This window comes from Gymnoscopelus braueri, assembly GCF_963280865.1.
Source record: "Gymnoscopelus braueri genome assembly, chromosome: 15".
NCBI classification, from domain to species: Eukaryota; Metazoa; Chordata; class Actinopteri; order Myctophiformes; family Myctophidae; genus Gymnoscopelus; species Gymnoscopelus braueri.
Window position 1 is genome coordinate 38,943,402 of NC_137620.1, and position 16,544 is coordinate 38,959,945.

Below are 16,544 nucleotides of genomic sequence, written 5' to 3' on the forward strand. Positions count from 1 at the left end.
AACACATACTTTTCAGAAGCCTCTCTCATTCCAACCCTTGGTGCCGACCCCTCCGACAAAGAGGTGATGATGAACAGATGAAGGTCCTCACGGACAGCCTTCAATGGATCTCTTCTTGGACCTTCAGGTTGGTTAGAACACACTGCATGTGGTGTGATCAGAAAAAGGCAATGGACAAATGTAAATTTTCTTTCATTCTCATAAGATTTATCAATTGCATGTTCTGAGTAAGTGGAAGTATGCAGTATATTTCCATGAAATAGTCCTCAGAGTATTGGACACATCTAGATTTGTACAGTGATTGATTGACAGTATGCCATCATCATAATCATTCATCCAATAGATCAGGGGTTTTCAACTGATTTTGACCCAGGGACCACCATCCTGACTAAGAGCAACCTGGGGACCACCACTATTGTGCGTGGCGGGTCCATCATAGACCCACCCCACACAATAGTTCATGCACCACAGGGAGCTGGAGAAAATAGCTATAATATCAATATAATATCTAATAAAATACAGTGATTTTTTTTTTAATATGATGGAATATGATTAAGGATTACTGTGATTATGGTAAGCTCACATTTCATATCACACACACACCACACAGTAAGAACACCTGTAAGTTATTAAAAGTAAAAAAATATATATATTTGGCCAGGGACCACCTGCAATACGGTCCGCGGACCACCGGTTGAAAACCCCTGCAATAGATCACTGAGTTCTCTGTAATATTACTATACAGGCCTGGATTCACTTAGCCTGGTGTAGCCAGACTATATCACTGCGTGGATATGAGTCTGGTGCTTCCATGAGGACGTTTTTTTTCCCAAGGGGCGGGATCAAAACAATGGCCCTCGACGCAATTGGTTAGACCTACAACCAACTACCAATTACTGTCTCCCATATTCGAATACTGGGCCCTGATTGGTTACCCACGTCTTCTGGAGCAGGAAATGGATTCTCTATGGAGCGGTGCCAGACCCAAATCGCAGAGTGCAATTTTCTTTTGCACTCGCAGATTTGTCTGGTCCCAGGCTAGGATTCACTCCCCCTTGCCAGCGAGGTTTAATTCTCAGCATCCGAAGTGTCCTCCACATTGTGCAGCAGCTGGTGAATGAACTTGGAGACATAAAATTCCTGTGCACAGCCAAGCTAAATCAGGACTGCCTCGAGGTAAGAACATAAGTAAGAATAACATTATGAATAAACATGGTAATTAATATTTTACTCTTAGCCATTTCATGTCTCCCCCACCCCCAGAATTAGTTCTCTGTGATCTGTGGCAAGGGTGGACATCGGTACAATCCCACGAGCACTGAGTTTGCTGCAGCACTCAAAAGTGCCTCTGTTGCTTGTCTGACAAACAGCATGGGAAGCAACTGTCTCATGGATAATGACGTCCCTTTGTTCAGTGCTGAACAGATCAATCCACCATGTACTGACCAGTCTGATGTCTCCAACCCCCCAACAGCATCTACTTCAAAGGTGTGTATCAACACAAATCAATTGTGTATGCTGCCTGCGACGTGAGTGTTGAAAATAAATTTGGACATTTGCTCACCTTATAAGTTAGAATTTTGGCAGAATATACAGCTTCCTAGTGTAAATACAATTGACAAATTACAATTGCATTTACTGGACATACTGAACATTCCTAATTGGCAACAGCAACATGTATTTTGTTGCACTGCACTGTTTTCACCTGGGTGCATAACATACAGATTTGTTAATGGCAGACTCCAAATATGGTGATGCATTTTGTGAACATAATTGTTATATTTGCCAAATGTGCATGTCTTCCTTGGAAAATGTGCTTCTTACACTCAATCGTTCTTTCCTAGTCAAATAAAGAAATTTAAAAACAAATCACCTAACTCTATTTGCTGTCCATTCAGACAATTTAAATTCATCAAGTTGTTTCAACTTGTGCTTATATTACAGTATGTTCCTGAGTGTGAAGACCTGACAGCGGTGACTGTGGAGACAGCTTCAGACTGCATCAAAAATGAAGTGCTAACATACATTTCTGGATGGCTGGTCAGACAGGTGCAGCAAGACCCACTTCTCTTGTCCTGCTGCAAATGTGAGGAGCTGCTGGTTCATATCAATGCCAGTGACCACAACTACTCTGCAACCTCTGTGCAAGATAGGAGCAGAGTTGCGTCAAATTAACGTTCACCTGAAGGAAGAGGGAACACGAGCTAGGAGGAAACTGAAATGTTTCACTGGTTCAGACAAATGAACGATTTAAGTTGTGTTTTTATATTGATTTTGTTTATTTTATTTCAGTACCATCACTATGAGTTAGAGTTTATTTAGGATCCCTATTAGCTGTTACACCTGACAACAGCGATTCTATGTTATAGCTGAGCTTGCCTTGCAGATCTGCTATTTCCAAATGATTTGTATGGATTTTCTACATTTGAAAACTTGTGAAATGGCATATTCTGCGTAACAAGTACTTTTACTTTTGATACTTTTTTAAGTACATTTTCATACCAATACTTTTGTACTTTTACTTAAGTACATTTTGAATTCCGAACTGTACTTGTAACAGAGTATTTCTACATTGCAGTATTGGTTATTTTACTTAAGTTAAATATTTGAGTACTTTTTCCACCACTGAAATGAGACATTTACAGTATGCCCTTTTGTCATGATACTCAAACACCACTGTTCGCTTTGTTTTTGTTTACTATACTATCAATACTATGCTTCATCTAAAAATACCGACATGTACACCGTACAGCACTTATAAACGCTATACCTTACCGATAACATGGGACGCACAACCAAAACATTGTTCATCCACATGACGTTGTCAGCCAGGGAGAGGGGAGGGGGAGGGTGGTGGGATGGTCGGGGGAGAAGACAACCACGCCTACTTAGGAGACCATTTGTAGGATTTGTGTACTACTTCGCCTCTAGTGGCTCCAATGGAGAATGTGTTTCTTGCTAAATTAACAATCTTTGGTATTACCTTAAGGCACTTTTTGGTGGACCAAGGAAAATATTCCAAGGAAAATTTTGACATGACCCATGTAGCATGTGACGGTTTAGGCCCGTCACTATGCCTACGTTCCGTCCAACGACCACCAACCATTGGCTGGTGATCGTTGGCTCATTTTCATTTCAGCTGTAACTTTTGTTGCAATTTGTTTCTTAATACACAAGCACTTGTCATAGAAAAACATTCTGAGCAACAAAAACATCGGACACAGAGACATGCACGTTCAAGTAAACTTGTACTTCTGAAAGTGTGTGTGTGTGTGTCGGAACTTCTTCCAGGGGCTAGGGGAGCGATCCTCCGCCGTCTCTGCTGGCTCCGGTGAAGACTTTGCTGTATTTCGTTGCGATTCCATGTTTTTTAATACACAAACCTTGGTCATGAAAAAAACAAGTCGAGCAAACAACAGCAGGGGGGCACAGAGGCATGCACGGTCATGTAAACTTGTACCCTGACATGTGTGTGCGTGTGTGTGTCCGAACATCTTCCAGGGCTCGGGGAGCGGTCCTTGTTGCGTCCTACCGGCTCCAATGTTGTCCAGGCGCAAATCCCCCATCTGGGGAGAGAGGGAACCGGGGGAGACCTCGTCTCTTCCTCGGCGTCCTGGAACTGAGGCCCGCGGCCACTTTGTCAAGGTGCAAATCCCCCGTCTGGGGAGAGAGGGAACCGGGGGAGACCTTGTCTCTTCCTCGGCGTCCTGGAACTGAGGCCCGCGGCCACTTTTTCAAGGTGCAAATCCCCCGTCTGGGAGGAGAGGGACCCGGGGGAGACCCCTGTAGGGCCTCTCTTTGGTGGGGTTTGAAAGGCGGGGAGGCGGTCGCTGTCCCTCCGGTCGCGCTGCTCGCCTCTGGCTGGCAGCGGGTGGGGCGGAGGAAGACTGGGAAAAGCAAGCTGGACCTACCTGCCGGATCTGTGGTGAACCACCATGCCCTTCCATGGGTGACGCACAAACCGAGTACTCTACCAGCCCATTCTGCCGAGTAATTGTTGAGGAGAATGATCTCCTATTTGAGGAGTCGCATCTCAGCTAGCGCTGGTAAGCGGCGTCTCCGGTATCGAGTTTTTTTTTTTAATACACAGACACTTTGTCATGGAAAAACATTTCGAGCCACAAAAACAATAGGGAACACAAGGGCATGCACATTCAGCCAGATCTGTACGTTGATGTGTGTGTGTGTGTGTGTGTGTGTGTGTGTGTGTGTGTGTGTGTGTGTGTGTGTGTGTGTGTGTGTGTGTGTGTGTGTGTGTGTGTGTGTGTGTGTGTGTGTGTGTGTGTGTGTGTGTCGCGGCTTCTTCCAGGGCTGGGGAGCCCAAGGGGAAGGTGGCGAGGACTGAGAGTGGTGGTCCACGATGGCGCGTGTGTCATGGTAGACTGTGTCCCACTCATCCAGGGGCTGGGAGCAGGAACAGGTGCCGCATCGTCGTCGGGGGGGGGGGGGGGGGGATCCACGCTGGCTCCCCGGTTGCGGTGATCGTCCAGAAAAGCACAGCGGGGATAGGAGGGAGAGAAGGAGGTCCGGGGAACTCTCAATGGACAGAGAATCCTACCCGTCGCTTTAGAGTTAGTAGAACCCGCTGACCTCAATCTTGTAGAAACATGTTCTTGTTGAATACGTGTGAAGCTCCTTCATTGTTGGCAGAAGGAAGCCAAGAGAACGAACATCCGCTCTCCGGGTCGTTTTATAACCTCTGGGGGAGGGACTCCGGAAAAGTGTCAGATGGCCCACCGGACCAATGCGGTGGGAGCGCGCTCCCACCGCACTTTTATTTTACCTCTGGGGTGGAATCTGCCAATGCTTTGTCAATGTAAATGCGTGGATTCGCGCAAGAGCGGATCTTTCCGCATGTCGCGCAGACCTTGCGTTTATCTGCTCTACACGACTTGACCATTTGAAGCATATAACTACTGGAGGCAGGAGCTAGTTTTCCCCCTCTGTCCAATCGGGTGAGTCGAAGGTGGACCGTCCCAAGACTCAGGAAGCACCATGGTGCTCAAGGCATAGATATAGAAACCTAGATACCTCATTGGCCTCTGCAGTTCGTTGGAGCGACCTGTTTTGTATGGTGGCCGCCATACGCGCTGTGATTGGCCAGTGCCCGTTCCCCCCGGAAATGGGGGGAACGGGCACTGGCAAATCACAGCGCGTCTTTTCCAGGACTTGTCAGAATCTAGTTGTCCCGCCCTCACCTGCCTCTCATTGGCCTACTGAACGCCCCCTTCTGTGACGCACGCGGACATTTTCAGCTGCCAGAGCCAGATGAGGCGTCTACCTTTATATGTCTATGGCTCAAGGCAGAAGGCGGTGCGGGCTACGGGGAGGGTCCTGAAAGTGAGTGACAGGTGCGTCACTCCCGTTTTTTTTAATCCGCTGGCTGCAAAAAACTGTGGCCACGCACAACCAATGGTCGGCTGCGTTTAACAGCAGCCGACCATGTTTTGGTGGGACATTAGGTCGCGCCCTAATGGTGCAGTCACAATGGTGTTTGCTCAGACCATTGGAAACTTAGAGGGAACATTGCATGACTGTCCTGGGATGGTATGTGGAAGGAGTTTACGCATCAGCCTGAAAACTAAATTGTTTTAATTGAACTGTAGATACAAGCAGAGAACTGATGCACCTTATTCAGATTCAAAGATCATTCATACAAGACTTAGGTCACGGTCACGGCGCACTTTTATTCTACCTATTAGGGCGGATTCTGCCAATGCATTTCAATGGGAATGGAGCGTTTTGTTGCCATTTGCGGATTTCTGCAAAAAGCTACTACTAGAATAAAAGTGTGGCGTGACCGTGCCCTTATAACATTTGTATTAACAAACTGAAGCAAAATAACATTTATTCTAAAAAATAATACTTTGAAAAACATATAAGCAGAAACAGTTGAAAAATAATGTAGAAGAAACTCCATTATCTATTTATTATTGTTTTTGCTAATAAGAATAATAAGGACAGAAAGAGTTTTTCCCCCACAAAATATTAGATAGACATTTATTGACCAATCATTAGATTGTGCTTAAACTTTTTAACATAATCCATAATCGTGCAGCTCTAGTTCGTAAACTTTAAAATATATATTTTTAATATCACAATATACTGTATATTGCAGACAAAATATCGCAATGCGAGTTCTTTCCAGTATTGTGCAGCCCTACATTTTACCTGCATATATTGGTTAAGATCTATTTGTATGGTAACATAATTATACAAGACCAGGAGACCTGGTTCTGCCAGACCCAGAATGAAGTCCTAGTATGTAACACACCTACAAACCACTTTATAACTGAAAAGCATAAATCATTTTATCATTTTTGTGACATAATAATGACGTCATGAATAGTTTGTGACGAAAGGGGACGAAAGGGGGACAGACTTTTTGGGCTGGGGCCGGGGGACAAAGTGACCATGCCCATGTATGGAGAAAACAGATACAAAGCCCCCTTGGGTCTGGCAATAATGTTACACTGCATTACTTGGCGAAGATCCATTTGTGTTTATCCACGTGTCATGTTTGTTGGGCTGTCCTACACATCTCTGTAGCTGAAACAAAGGTACAGGAAACATTTAAAACAGGATACAGTGTCATTGAACTTGCAGTAGTCTGGCATTTTATCTACTGCTTTACCTTAATGTGGAATGTGGAAAAAATGTATTCACCTCTGAGGGTGCGATTCTGCCAATGCTTTTCAATGGAACGGAGCGGTTTGTTGCAAAAAAACGCTCCGTTCCCATTGAAAAGCATTGTCAGACTCCGCCACATTGGCAGAATCAAAGTTCGCTGTGACCGCACCCTCATTCAGTTTGTCAGAATTTTGTCATTCTTTCAGTACAATTGTCATGCTCAGCTCAACAGTACGTATCTCACTGGAAATTCCCTCAACATCCACTTGGCCTCAATCATTAATCATTCATTCTCTCCACCCAACATATTTCATATGTATGGCCTCACCTCACTTGACGTGGATATTTCTTTAAGACACACCAGTTGTACTGGCACGCACGGGTATATAAGGCCCAGGTGTGCGTGATTACACTGGTTTTACTTGATCGACATTGAGGTGGAGAGATAGTCTCTTGACTCAGAGAACAAAGGTTACAACGTAACCGAACAATCACACTGTCAGACAGTAAACATAACTGTCCTGCGAACAGGACAATTAACAGAGAGGCACACCCTCTCAAACCACCAAGTTATTCAGCAGGGAGGGCTAAAACATTTCTACCAAATCAAGTGTTGCATCTGAGCCTGAAGAAATTACACTCCTGACATAAATATTCCACATTAAAACCAAATTAACTGAAATTAAAGTAATTAGATTGGATGAATAAAAAGTATATACTGTACCATTTGCATAGACATCACAGTGCTTGATTACTCCATAGAAGCTTGTGTTGCCTAAAGTTAAACAAATAATCATTAATGTGGTGCATACTTTTGTTATAAAAACTTAATTAATTATTCTGCAAATTAGGAAAAACAAACAGCCTTTAATGTACTTCCAAAATTCACATTCATTGTTTAATGCAGCAGTTCTCAAACTATGGGTTGCGACCCAAAGTGGGGTCGCAGGAAGGTGCCGTTTAGGTTGTGCGTTGGCAACAGATTTTTGTTGTTGTTGTTGTGTATTTTGGGTGTTTTTGTTGCTCCGAGTGCGTAAAATGCATGGAAATGGATGCTTATGGGTCCATTTGGTTCCATTTGTACCCTCTCTGAGTTAAATTAACACCGGTAAATTGGTAATGGTGGGGAACCTGTGTAAATCTGCATTTTAGTCAACAAACTGCGTTCAATACGGATCATGATGTGACATTGCCGTGCGGGGAGGCCCTGCTCACAGACAACTCGACCAGCAGCCTACATCTGCCTGGCCGCAATGGAGAAAAACACGCGGTCAGTTTCCTCAAAGATAAATTCAAGAGCTGGATTAAGAAACTCTTATGCTTCAGTTTATAAATGTGTGTACAGAAACACTTACGTTACTTTTATTGATATTGTAGCATTTTAGTGCTAGGAGCTGGAATCAAACCCAATTCTCCAGCTCAGGCAGTAGGCTAACAAGCTGCGCCAAGAAAACTAGCTGACGTGAGGAGTGAGTCGCGACCAAGTCTGTTTCGGCGGTGCTACGATATTATTCATTCCTTTCATTGATAAGATAAGGCCTATCTTATAGGCCTACAAATAAGCAGAAATCACTGCTTTAATTTCATTATCTAATACATATTCGTATATAAGGCCAGCAATGTATGATTTTTTTTACTTTAAGATATTCTTTATTTCCACTTTGAAATTGCTCTATAAATAAAGCAAGGGGTCGCCAAAAAATATCCCCCATAAAATCCCCCATAAAAAAAGTTTCAGAACCCCTGGTTTAACTAATGATTTATTTTTTATTTGAGTTCTAATTTAATCTAAATTAATTTATATTCAAAATAGAACCAGTTGGCCTTGTCATAAGTATCCTTAACCAACATAATTGGTTCAGAGACTGACCATGCTGCAGTGGGAGGTACACATCATCAGGAGCCCCACTTTGATTGGTCCTCTGGTCTGCATCTGAGCTCTGTTTGGTTCCCTGAGACTCAAGGGGTCTGTAATTAAAAAATATATATTTGGGAGTAATTAAATAGAAAACGAGATGGAATCTACTGCTGTTATGATGATGAATACACAGAGATCAATGCTGTACTTACGTGACATAAAGTCGATCTATAAAAAAAACATTAGGGTAAGTTATACCATAAACCATTGAACCAAATAAAAACATACATGCCTAAAAATCAAGTGATATACCTGTATTTGAACCTGAAATAAATGACACTCCTAACATTAATATTTCACAATAAAACCAAATTAAATTAGACAAATATCATTGGATTGGATCTTTAAAAAGTATGCTGTACCATTTTCATAGTCATCATGGTGCTGGATTACTTCATAGACGCTGGTGTCGCCTAAAGGTAAACATAAGCATTCACGTCAAACATGTTATAATTTACTTAATTCTTCTGCTAAACAGACTACTTCGATAAAGGACGTTCATTGTTTAATGATGTAAGATTTATTTTTTACATTCATTTAGATTCAAATTAGAACCAGTTTTCCTTGTCAGAAGAACTTGTCAGAAGTGTCCTTAATCAACATATTATTGGTACAAAAACTGACCATGCTGCAGTGGGAGGTACACATCATCAGGACCCCCACTTTGATTGGTGTTCTGGTAATCAGCTGAGCTCTGTTTGGTCCCCTGAGACTGAACAGGACTGTAATTATAATAAATAAATATTTAGCAGAAATAAAGTAGAAAACAAGATGGAATCTACTGCTGTCATGTTAATGGATAGACACAGATCAATACTGTACTTACCTGACACAAGATGTATCTGTAAATTAAAAAGCAGAAAGTTGGACCATAAATCTTTGAACCTTTAAATTGTTGTTAGTACTCACCAGTATGGTTTATGGCGAGTTGGTCAGTTATTGTAATGATGTAATCTATCAAATGTAGTAGTACTCAGTCTGTTTTATGTGGAACTGTTCACTGATTATAATATACAGTAGATGTAATCATCTAATGTAATATTACTCAGTACAGTATGTTTTATTAAGAGCTGCTCAGTTATTATCCTGTAGATGTAATCCATGAAATGTAATAGTAGGCTACTCAGTTGCAGTGTGGTGTTGTTACTCTACCTCTCCTGTGTTAAGCTCCTTGTGTCACACTCACTGCTGCATATTACACTTTACTTTGTCTATCTGGCTCACTGTCTGTCCTACAGTCTGCAGCAGAGAAACAGTCCAGGGTTCGATGTTAAATATTTTAAGGTACGGCTCTGTAGGAGGAAGAGCCTTATAGAAGAGTGTGTCTGTGTCTGTGTGTGTGTGTGTGTGTGTGTGTGTGTGTGTGTGTGTGTGTGTGTGTGTGTGTGTGTGTGTGTGTGTGTGTGTGTGTGTGTGTGTGTGTGTGTGTGTGTGTGTGTGTGTGTGTGTGTGTGTGTGTGTGTGTGTGTGTGTGTGTGTGTGTGTGTGTCTCCCCGGAGCTAATCTTGCTGCTGGAGCGTTCAGTGCTAAATTCGTTGTGCACACTGCCATTAGGCCACAGCCCACAGAAGTACCGGAGGTTTGTTATATATCATATACTTATTTATGATTTCATAATGGAAGTCAAGTGGGGCTCTGATCAGGCTGAAACTTTACCCACATTTTCATAGATGGCCAGTGTGATCAATATTATCAGTGTGATCAATATGATCAATATTATCAGTGTGATCAATATGATCAATTTTATCAGTGTGTTCGGTGTGATCAATATGATCAGTGTGATCAATATATTCAGTGTGATCAATATGATCAATCTATTCAGTGTGATCATCAATATGATCAGTGTGGTCAGTATGATCAATATGATCAGTGTGGTCAGTATGATCAATATGATCAGTGTGGTCAGTATGATCAATATATTCAGTGTGATCAATATGATCAATCTATTCAGTGTGATCAATATGATCAATATTCAGTGTGATCAGTTTGTTCAGTGTGATCAATATGATCAGTGTGAATAATGATTGATTGATGTTTTTATTGATATAAATGCATAAACATGACCATATGTATTTGTGCATCTGTCAAAAGGATAAAACACAAAACATCTTGAGAGCTTACAGCATTTCTATTGTGGTCCTTTGAGTGAAACACACACCACAACAAACTGTTTCTGATGAATGAATGGACATTACAAAGCTTTAGACATCTATCTCTACCTAGTACAATATAATACTTTATTTAACATTACTTGATTTGAAGTGTGCGTTATAAACATAATTCTTTCATTTTATTAGTTGCAGCTGTTATGTGATTAGACTGGGACAAATTTGCTTTGCAGGTTGCCGATGCGGTCTGGGTCTGGGCCTATAGCAGATATGGAAATGGGGTGTGCGTGTACAGTATGTGTGTGCAAATTAGGCTACCGGACATAGTAGATGGGCTGGTGGGGCTGGGTGGTTTGTTTGAAACAGAAACCAAAGAAAGCCTGCAAATGTGATGTGACAATTCTTCAAGTTGGAGCCATTCGCATTCATTTATACTCCTTTGATTTTGTAACCCAACAACACAGCTAGATGGCAGTAAGTGAGAAGCTACCATAGCCTACTACAGTACCAAATAACGTTGCTACATTTTTTTAAAAATATATATTTTTTGTCTTTTTCTGCCTGATAGTAGATAGACAGGGAATGGGGAGAGAGAGACGTGGAGTGACACGCAGCAAAGGTTGCCGGGATCGGGACTCGAACCTGCAACACACTGTCAGGCTAGATGCCCGGACCGCAAGACCAGCGGTCCAGGAACTTTGCTACTATTCTGAGGTTATTCCTATTGCCTCCAGCTACGTTGACGTTGACGCTAAAGGGGTCCATCTTACAGCTTCTCTAAATGGCTGTATGTCTGAACATCATCAACATACCTCTGCATTTCTTCCAGAGACACAGACCCAGAATCAGCAGAAAGCTGAAGACTCCAGCACGTAGGTAGAAATATAGAGGGATAGAGGAAGCGGGAGGAGGAGAGGGAGGGGGAGATAGAGAGGGAGGAAGAGAGGGAGGGGGAGAGAGAGAGAAAGCGGGAGGGTCTGATTTGGAGACAAGAGAATCAGAAGCAGAATGAGACACATATTCCTCTTAAACACACATTTTAAGAGCTGTGAATCTCTTTTAAATGTCATTCATTTAAATTCTGTCTCTATCTACAGATTTGTATTTTGAAGGGCAGAAGCACCAGTGAAAATCAGACTGCGTTTATTTATTTTAGCACTGATAGTGAGTGTGTGAGATCTCAATGTTGAACGGACACTTGTTTGGTCGGTACAAACCACTTTGATCATTTGTGGTGTAACAGAGCAGGACTGCTTCTAGGGGCTAGGGATTTTAAACACATATTTCCATATTTAGACAATCTATGTGTTTGGAGCAGGACGCCGGGCACAGATTTGAAATGTGTTGGGGGTATATCCAGCGCCAATTTTGGTAGTTAAACAGTGTGTTTTCTTAAGAGAAGCTAGACGCACAGTACAAGGGGGTTTAACATAATCTCTGAATTAGTTATGGGTGTGTTTTGGGCATAACATAAATTAGACAAATCAGGGTCTCCAATTCCTTTTAAGAAGGGAATGTTGACGATGGCTGTGAAAATGACAGCTGCGTTGGATTGAAACTATAGCAATGACATCTGTGTTGTGCTTAGCTCTGATTTGCAGTAGGCGGTGCAAGATAGCGCCCTTAGTGTGTGATTGATTGATTTATTTTGCATTATTGTATGACTAACTCACCTCTCACATCCATCCTGCTCTCTGCTGACTCTCCAAGGCCAGATATTATACACTTGTATAATCCTTCATCAGACTTGTAAACATTGTGGATGGTCATCTGTCCTGTAGACTCAGTCCTGATGAAGGATCCGTCTTTATAGAAATCAGCTGGGAGGCCAGAGGATGGTTTACCAGTTTTCTTGTCTTTGGACAGACAGCGGAGTGTGCCACTCTCCGTCACAGGAAGTACAGGGCTCTCTAAGATCACATCTCCATCTAGAACCAACAGCAGTGTATTAATTAAGCTTATTAAAATGAGTTGAATTAATTTATTAATTCTCCTGACATAGATTTGTTGGAAGTAACCCGGGAGATGAGTGATCATTTATATCATACATGGGCAGCTGGCCACCCGGCGGCCATATGCGGCTCCCACCTTCACTTAATGCGGCCTGCAGGTAAATTTCGGAATACTGATACATTATTGATTTCAGCTGTTACAATTGCAAACATGACCCGCTTTAATTACTACTACTATATTACCGGTAGTAGTAGCTTAATGACTAGTATTAAAATGTTGTCTTTTTTATGTCCAATGTATTTGTATTCAAGTTCATAAAGTTAACATAAGTATAACGAAATGCATTTAAAATTAAAATATCTGAATTTCAATTAAAAAATTGCAGATCTACTGTGACACGTTTTGAGCTTGTAGATCTGCTATTTTTGTTATTTTTGTGTGACATAGAATGGCCCCGACAGTATATGCAATGTGGCCCTCTGGAGTGAGTGTAAATATAGTTGCCCTCTCTATCATCAAAGTTGCCCACCCCTGATTTATATTTAAAACTTCATCAAGAGAACAGACGTAGCATTGGCTTGTCAACGTTAGCAAAAGGACACATATAACATTGACCTCTTGAATGGTACTGAACATAATGTCTGTGTGTTAACAGTGATAGTAAGTCAATTATGTCTGTCTACTGTACCACAATATATTGATTATATTGATGTAATTATATTGATTGTACCAGAGATCATAATGTTGATGGACTTGCTGCGTTCTCCTGACGTGGACTCACACCAGTAAACTCCACCATCCCAAAGATACAGCACCACGATACAGGACTCTCCTACACAGAATCACAATGAAAAGAAAGAAGATTTCAGTTACAGTCAAAATACATCATATATCTATCTATCTATCCATCCCTACCTCCCTCCCTACATACCTTTGGTGTTTCCCCATCCATCGTTGCAGGTTCCAGTCCCTCTCTTAGTGGTCTGTCTTTTCACAGACCAGCCTGGCATAGAATTCCCTTCTTCCTCACAGCTCAGTGAGATGGACTCACCTGTAAAGAACTGAAATCTTTCAGGACCGACTCTCAGAGACACTAAGAAGAGAGAGAGGGGAGGGGGCAGAAAAAAAATAAAGAAAGAAAGGATAAGATGGAAAGAAGGGATGAGAGTGAGAGATACATTCTATACCTGTTGTAGACATTATGTTCTGATCAGATCTGAGCTGCTAATTGTCACTGTAAATAACATTAAAGGCAGGCCAACCAATCATTTTAAGGTCTGGATACTCAAATACTGTGAAAAAACAGAGCTTGTTTTCTAATTAGGCATTCTCATGTTTTATTAATGTTGGAAAAGGTGCACACCAAAATGTCTATAATCCCAAGTTGAGCATTTGTATTATTAGATGAAAGAATAACAACTGACTGACTGCAATGTGTTCATCTTTGGAAGTCAGTTGAGGATGCATATATCATCTTTTTTCAGTTTTTTCTAAAACAAATCACCCACTGAGGAAATCTCTTATACTATGCTGTACATCAATTAGATTTTGTGCAATTACACAATTGTTGAGTTACAATAAGCAAATGGATGTTTACTAATGAATGCCTTGTTTTAAATGTTGTCATGATGCCACACATTGCCATAGTAACCACAAGGGTTTTTATAGCAACCATTAAAGAACAGATAACCATGTTTTATGGTAGAGAGAAACAAGCTTAGTGCCCTGTGTTTCAGGATAGTGTCAAAAGGAATTACATACAATGTTAATACAGACTATTCAAATGACCAATATATTTACTTTCTATGAATCATATCAATAATACATTCATTTATTTGCTCTTGTGGATTATGTTGGGGTTTGAAAATCCCTGAATTAAGGTTTAGGCTTTAGGGTATATAAACAGGATGGTACCCATAATGCATTGCATTGAAGTTGTCTCACCATCTGTTTGAGCAGGTCCACAGCAGATGAGAAGATACAGCACTGTGTGGAAAGTTAATAAGATCATTATTTTTTTAAACTGCCCAGTCTTATCTTATTTTATCTTATCTTATTTGAATAGTTTTTAAGTTCATTTCAATAATCTTTCTGTTTTCAAAGTACATGAATAATATTTCATTATCCAACTAGAGAATAGTATGAAATGAGAAACATCTTGACTGATTGATATCTTTATTGTCTCCACCAGGCCAAAGGCGTGGCCGAGACTATGTTTCCCCCCTGTCTGTCCGTCTGTGCGTACGTGCATGTGTGTGTGTGTGTGTGTGTGTGTGTGTGTGTGTGTGTGTGTGTGTGTGTGTGTGTGTGTGTGTGTGTGTGTGTGTGTGTGTGTGTGTGTGTGTGTGTGTGTGTGTGTGTGTGTGTGTGTGTGTGTGTGTGTGTGTGTGTGTGTGTGTGTGTGCGTGCGTGCGTGCGTGCGTGCGTGCGTGCGTGCGTGCGTGCGTGCGTGCGTGCGTGCGTGCGTGCGTGCGTCCGTCCGTCCGTCCGTCCGTCCGTCCGTCCGTCCGTCCGTCCGTCCGTCCGTCCGTCCGTCCGTCCGTCCGTCCGTCCTTCCGTCTGTGAACAGCTAATCTTCGGCATCATTGGACATATCGGTGTGAAACTGCACACACTCCCTATAACATTGGCCTGTTATAGCGCCACCAGGAGGCAGATTTATGCTAAACTAATTGTTTGATATTACTCCTACAGATTTTGTCCAAACATCCCGCAAATCGGTACACATTATGTCTGTAGTCATGTGATCAAGATTCAAGACGGATCTGTCTGTTTTTTCATATTCCATCCTGATTGGCTAAGATTGGCTTCCAAGGTTTGCAGGAGTGGCACGTTTTGAACAAAATGCCTCAAATCGTGAACACAGCATCTGATTGCAGTGAAACTTTGCATGCATGCACTAAAATATTTCAAATTGTGGCGCAGTAATGAATGCAGCGCCCGATTGCTGGGAAAACTTTGCATGCACATTCCCATTAAGCCACGGAAGAACCTCCATCCCAAATATTTCAAATCTACTCATGGTGACAATACAACAACCCACTTCACGTTTTGACCTTGACTTGACTAACTCTTGAACCATAGATCGTACAATCAACATTCCTTGGATCATGATGCAACTTATAGGCTCCATTTGTGCCAGATTACATTTTCTGCCATAGTGCGTTTTCTTCAAAACACTTTTTGCTACTACTCCAACAAATGTTGTCCAAAACTCACACAAACCGGTACACATTAGAGAGAGAGAGAGAGAGAGAGAGAGAGAGAGAGAGAGAGAGAGAGAGCAGCACTTTGTTTGTGTGCGTGTGTGTGTGTGTGTGTGTGTGTGTGTGTGTGTGAGTGATTCTGTGTGAGTTGGGGGGTGGCGTTACGTTTCCTATTTGAATGTTTCACGCTCATTCTTTTTGTGTTTTTTCTTTATCTGTCTTATAACCACTCCATTCCTCTCTTTTTTAACACATTCTCTAGATGTTCTCTCTCTTTTTTTCTCTCACGTCTTGGTCTAATTTGGCCTTTTACATTTAGCCTAAGGCTGCAGATAAATACCAATTCACTATTTACAATTTAGGAATTCTGTTTGATTATTGATTTATTATTAATTTAGTGTTCATCTTATTTCAGTGATATTCGTATATGAGTGTATTGTTCTGAGTAGCTACACATTGTTATGAGATGTCTGAATGGAGTGTCCTAGCAGAGCAGGTAAACATGATAATAGGCCACCTGCATATTATGAGAGAACTGCTTAGCCAAAATGCTGTATCAGGTCTGTTAGATTGTGAGACCCCATGGACCCCACTTTGAAAACCACTGGTGCAAATAATCAGCCACTCACTGCCAGGTGACCTGGAATGATGCAACCTCTCATTCACCTCTCATTCATTGAGTGTCATCATGTAATTGGGGTTCTACAGAGAGAACCTCAGGTCGACTAA

General features: G+C 41.8%; 1 protein-coding gene across 1 annotated transcript in view; it reads right to left on the reverse strand.

Moving 5' to 3' along the window:
• LOC308101185 (Fc receptor-like protein 5) overlaps nucleotides 1-16,544 on the reverse strand; it is a 223,304-nt gene that overhangs the window by 200,628 nt on the left and 6,132 nt on the right. Inside the window, exons 2-4 of the mRNA XM_080450567.1 lie at nucleotides 14,554-14,595; nucleotides 13,541-13,702; nucleotides 13,340-13,441 (exon numbers count right to left, since the gene is read on the reverse strand). Of these exons, the coding sequence (XP_080306693.1) occupies nucleotides 13,340-13,441; nucleotides 13,541-13,702; nucleotides 14,554-14,595 (306 nt within the window). The remainder of the gene's footprint in view (nucleotides 1-13,339; nucleotides 13,442-13,540; nucleotides 13,703-14,553; nucleotides 14,596-16,544) is intronic.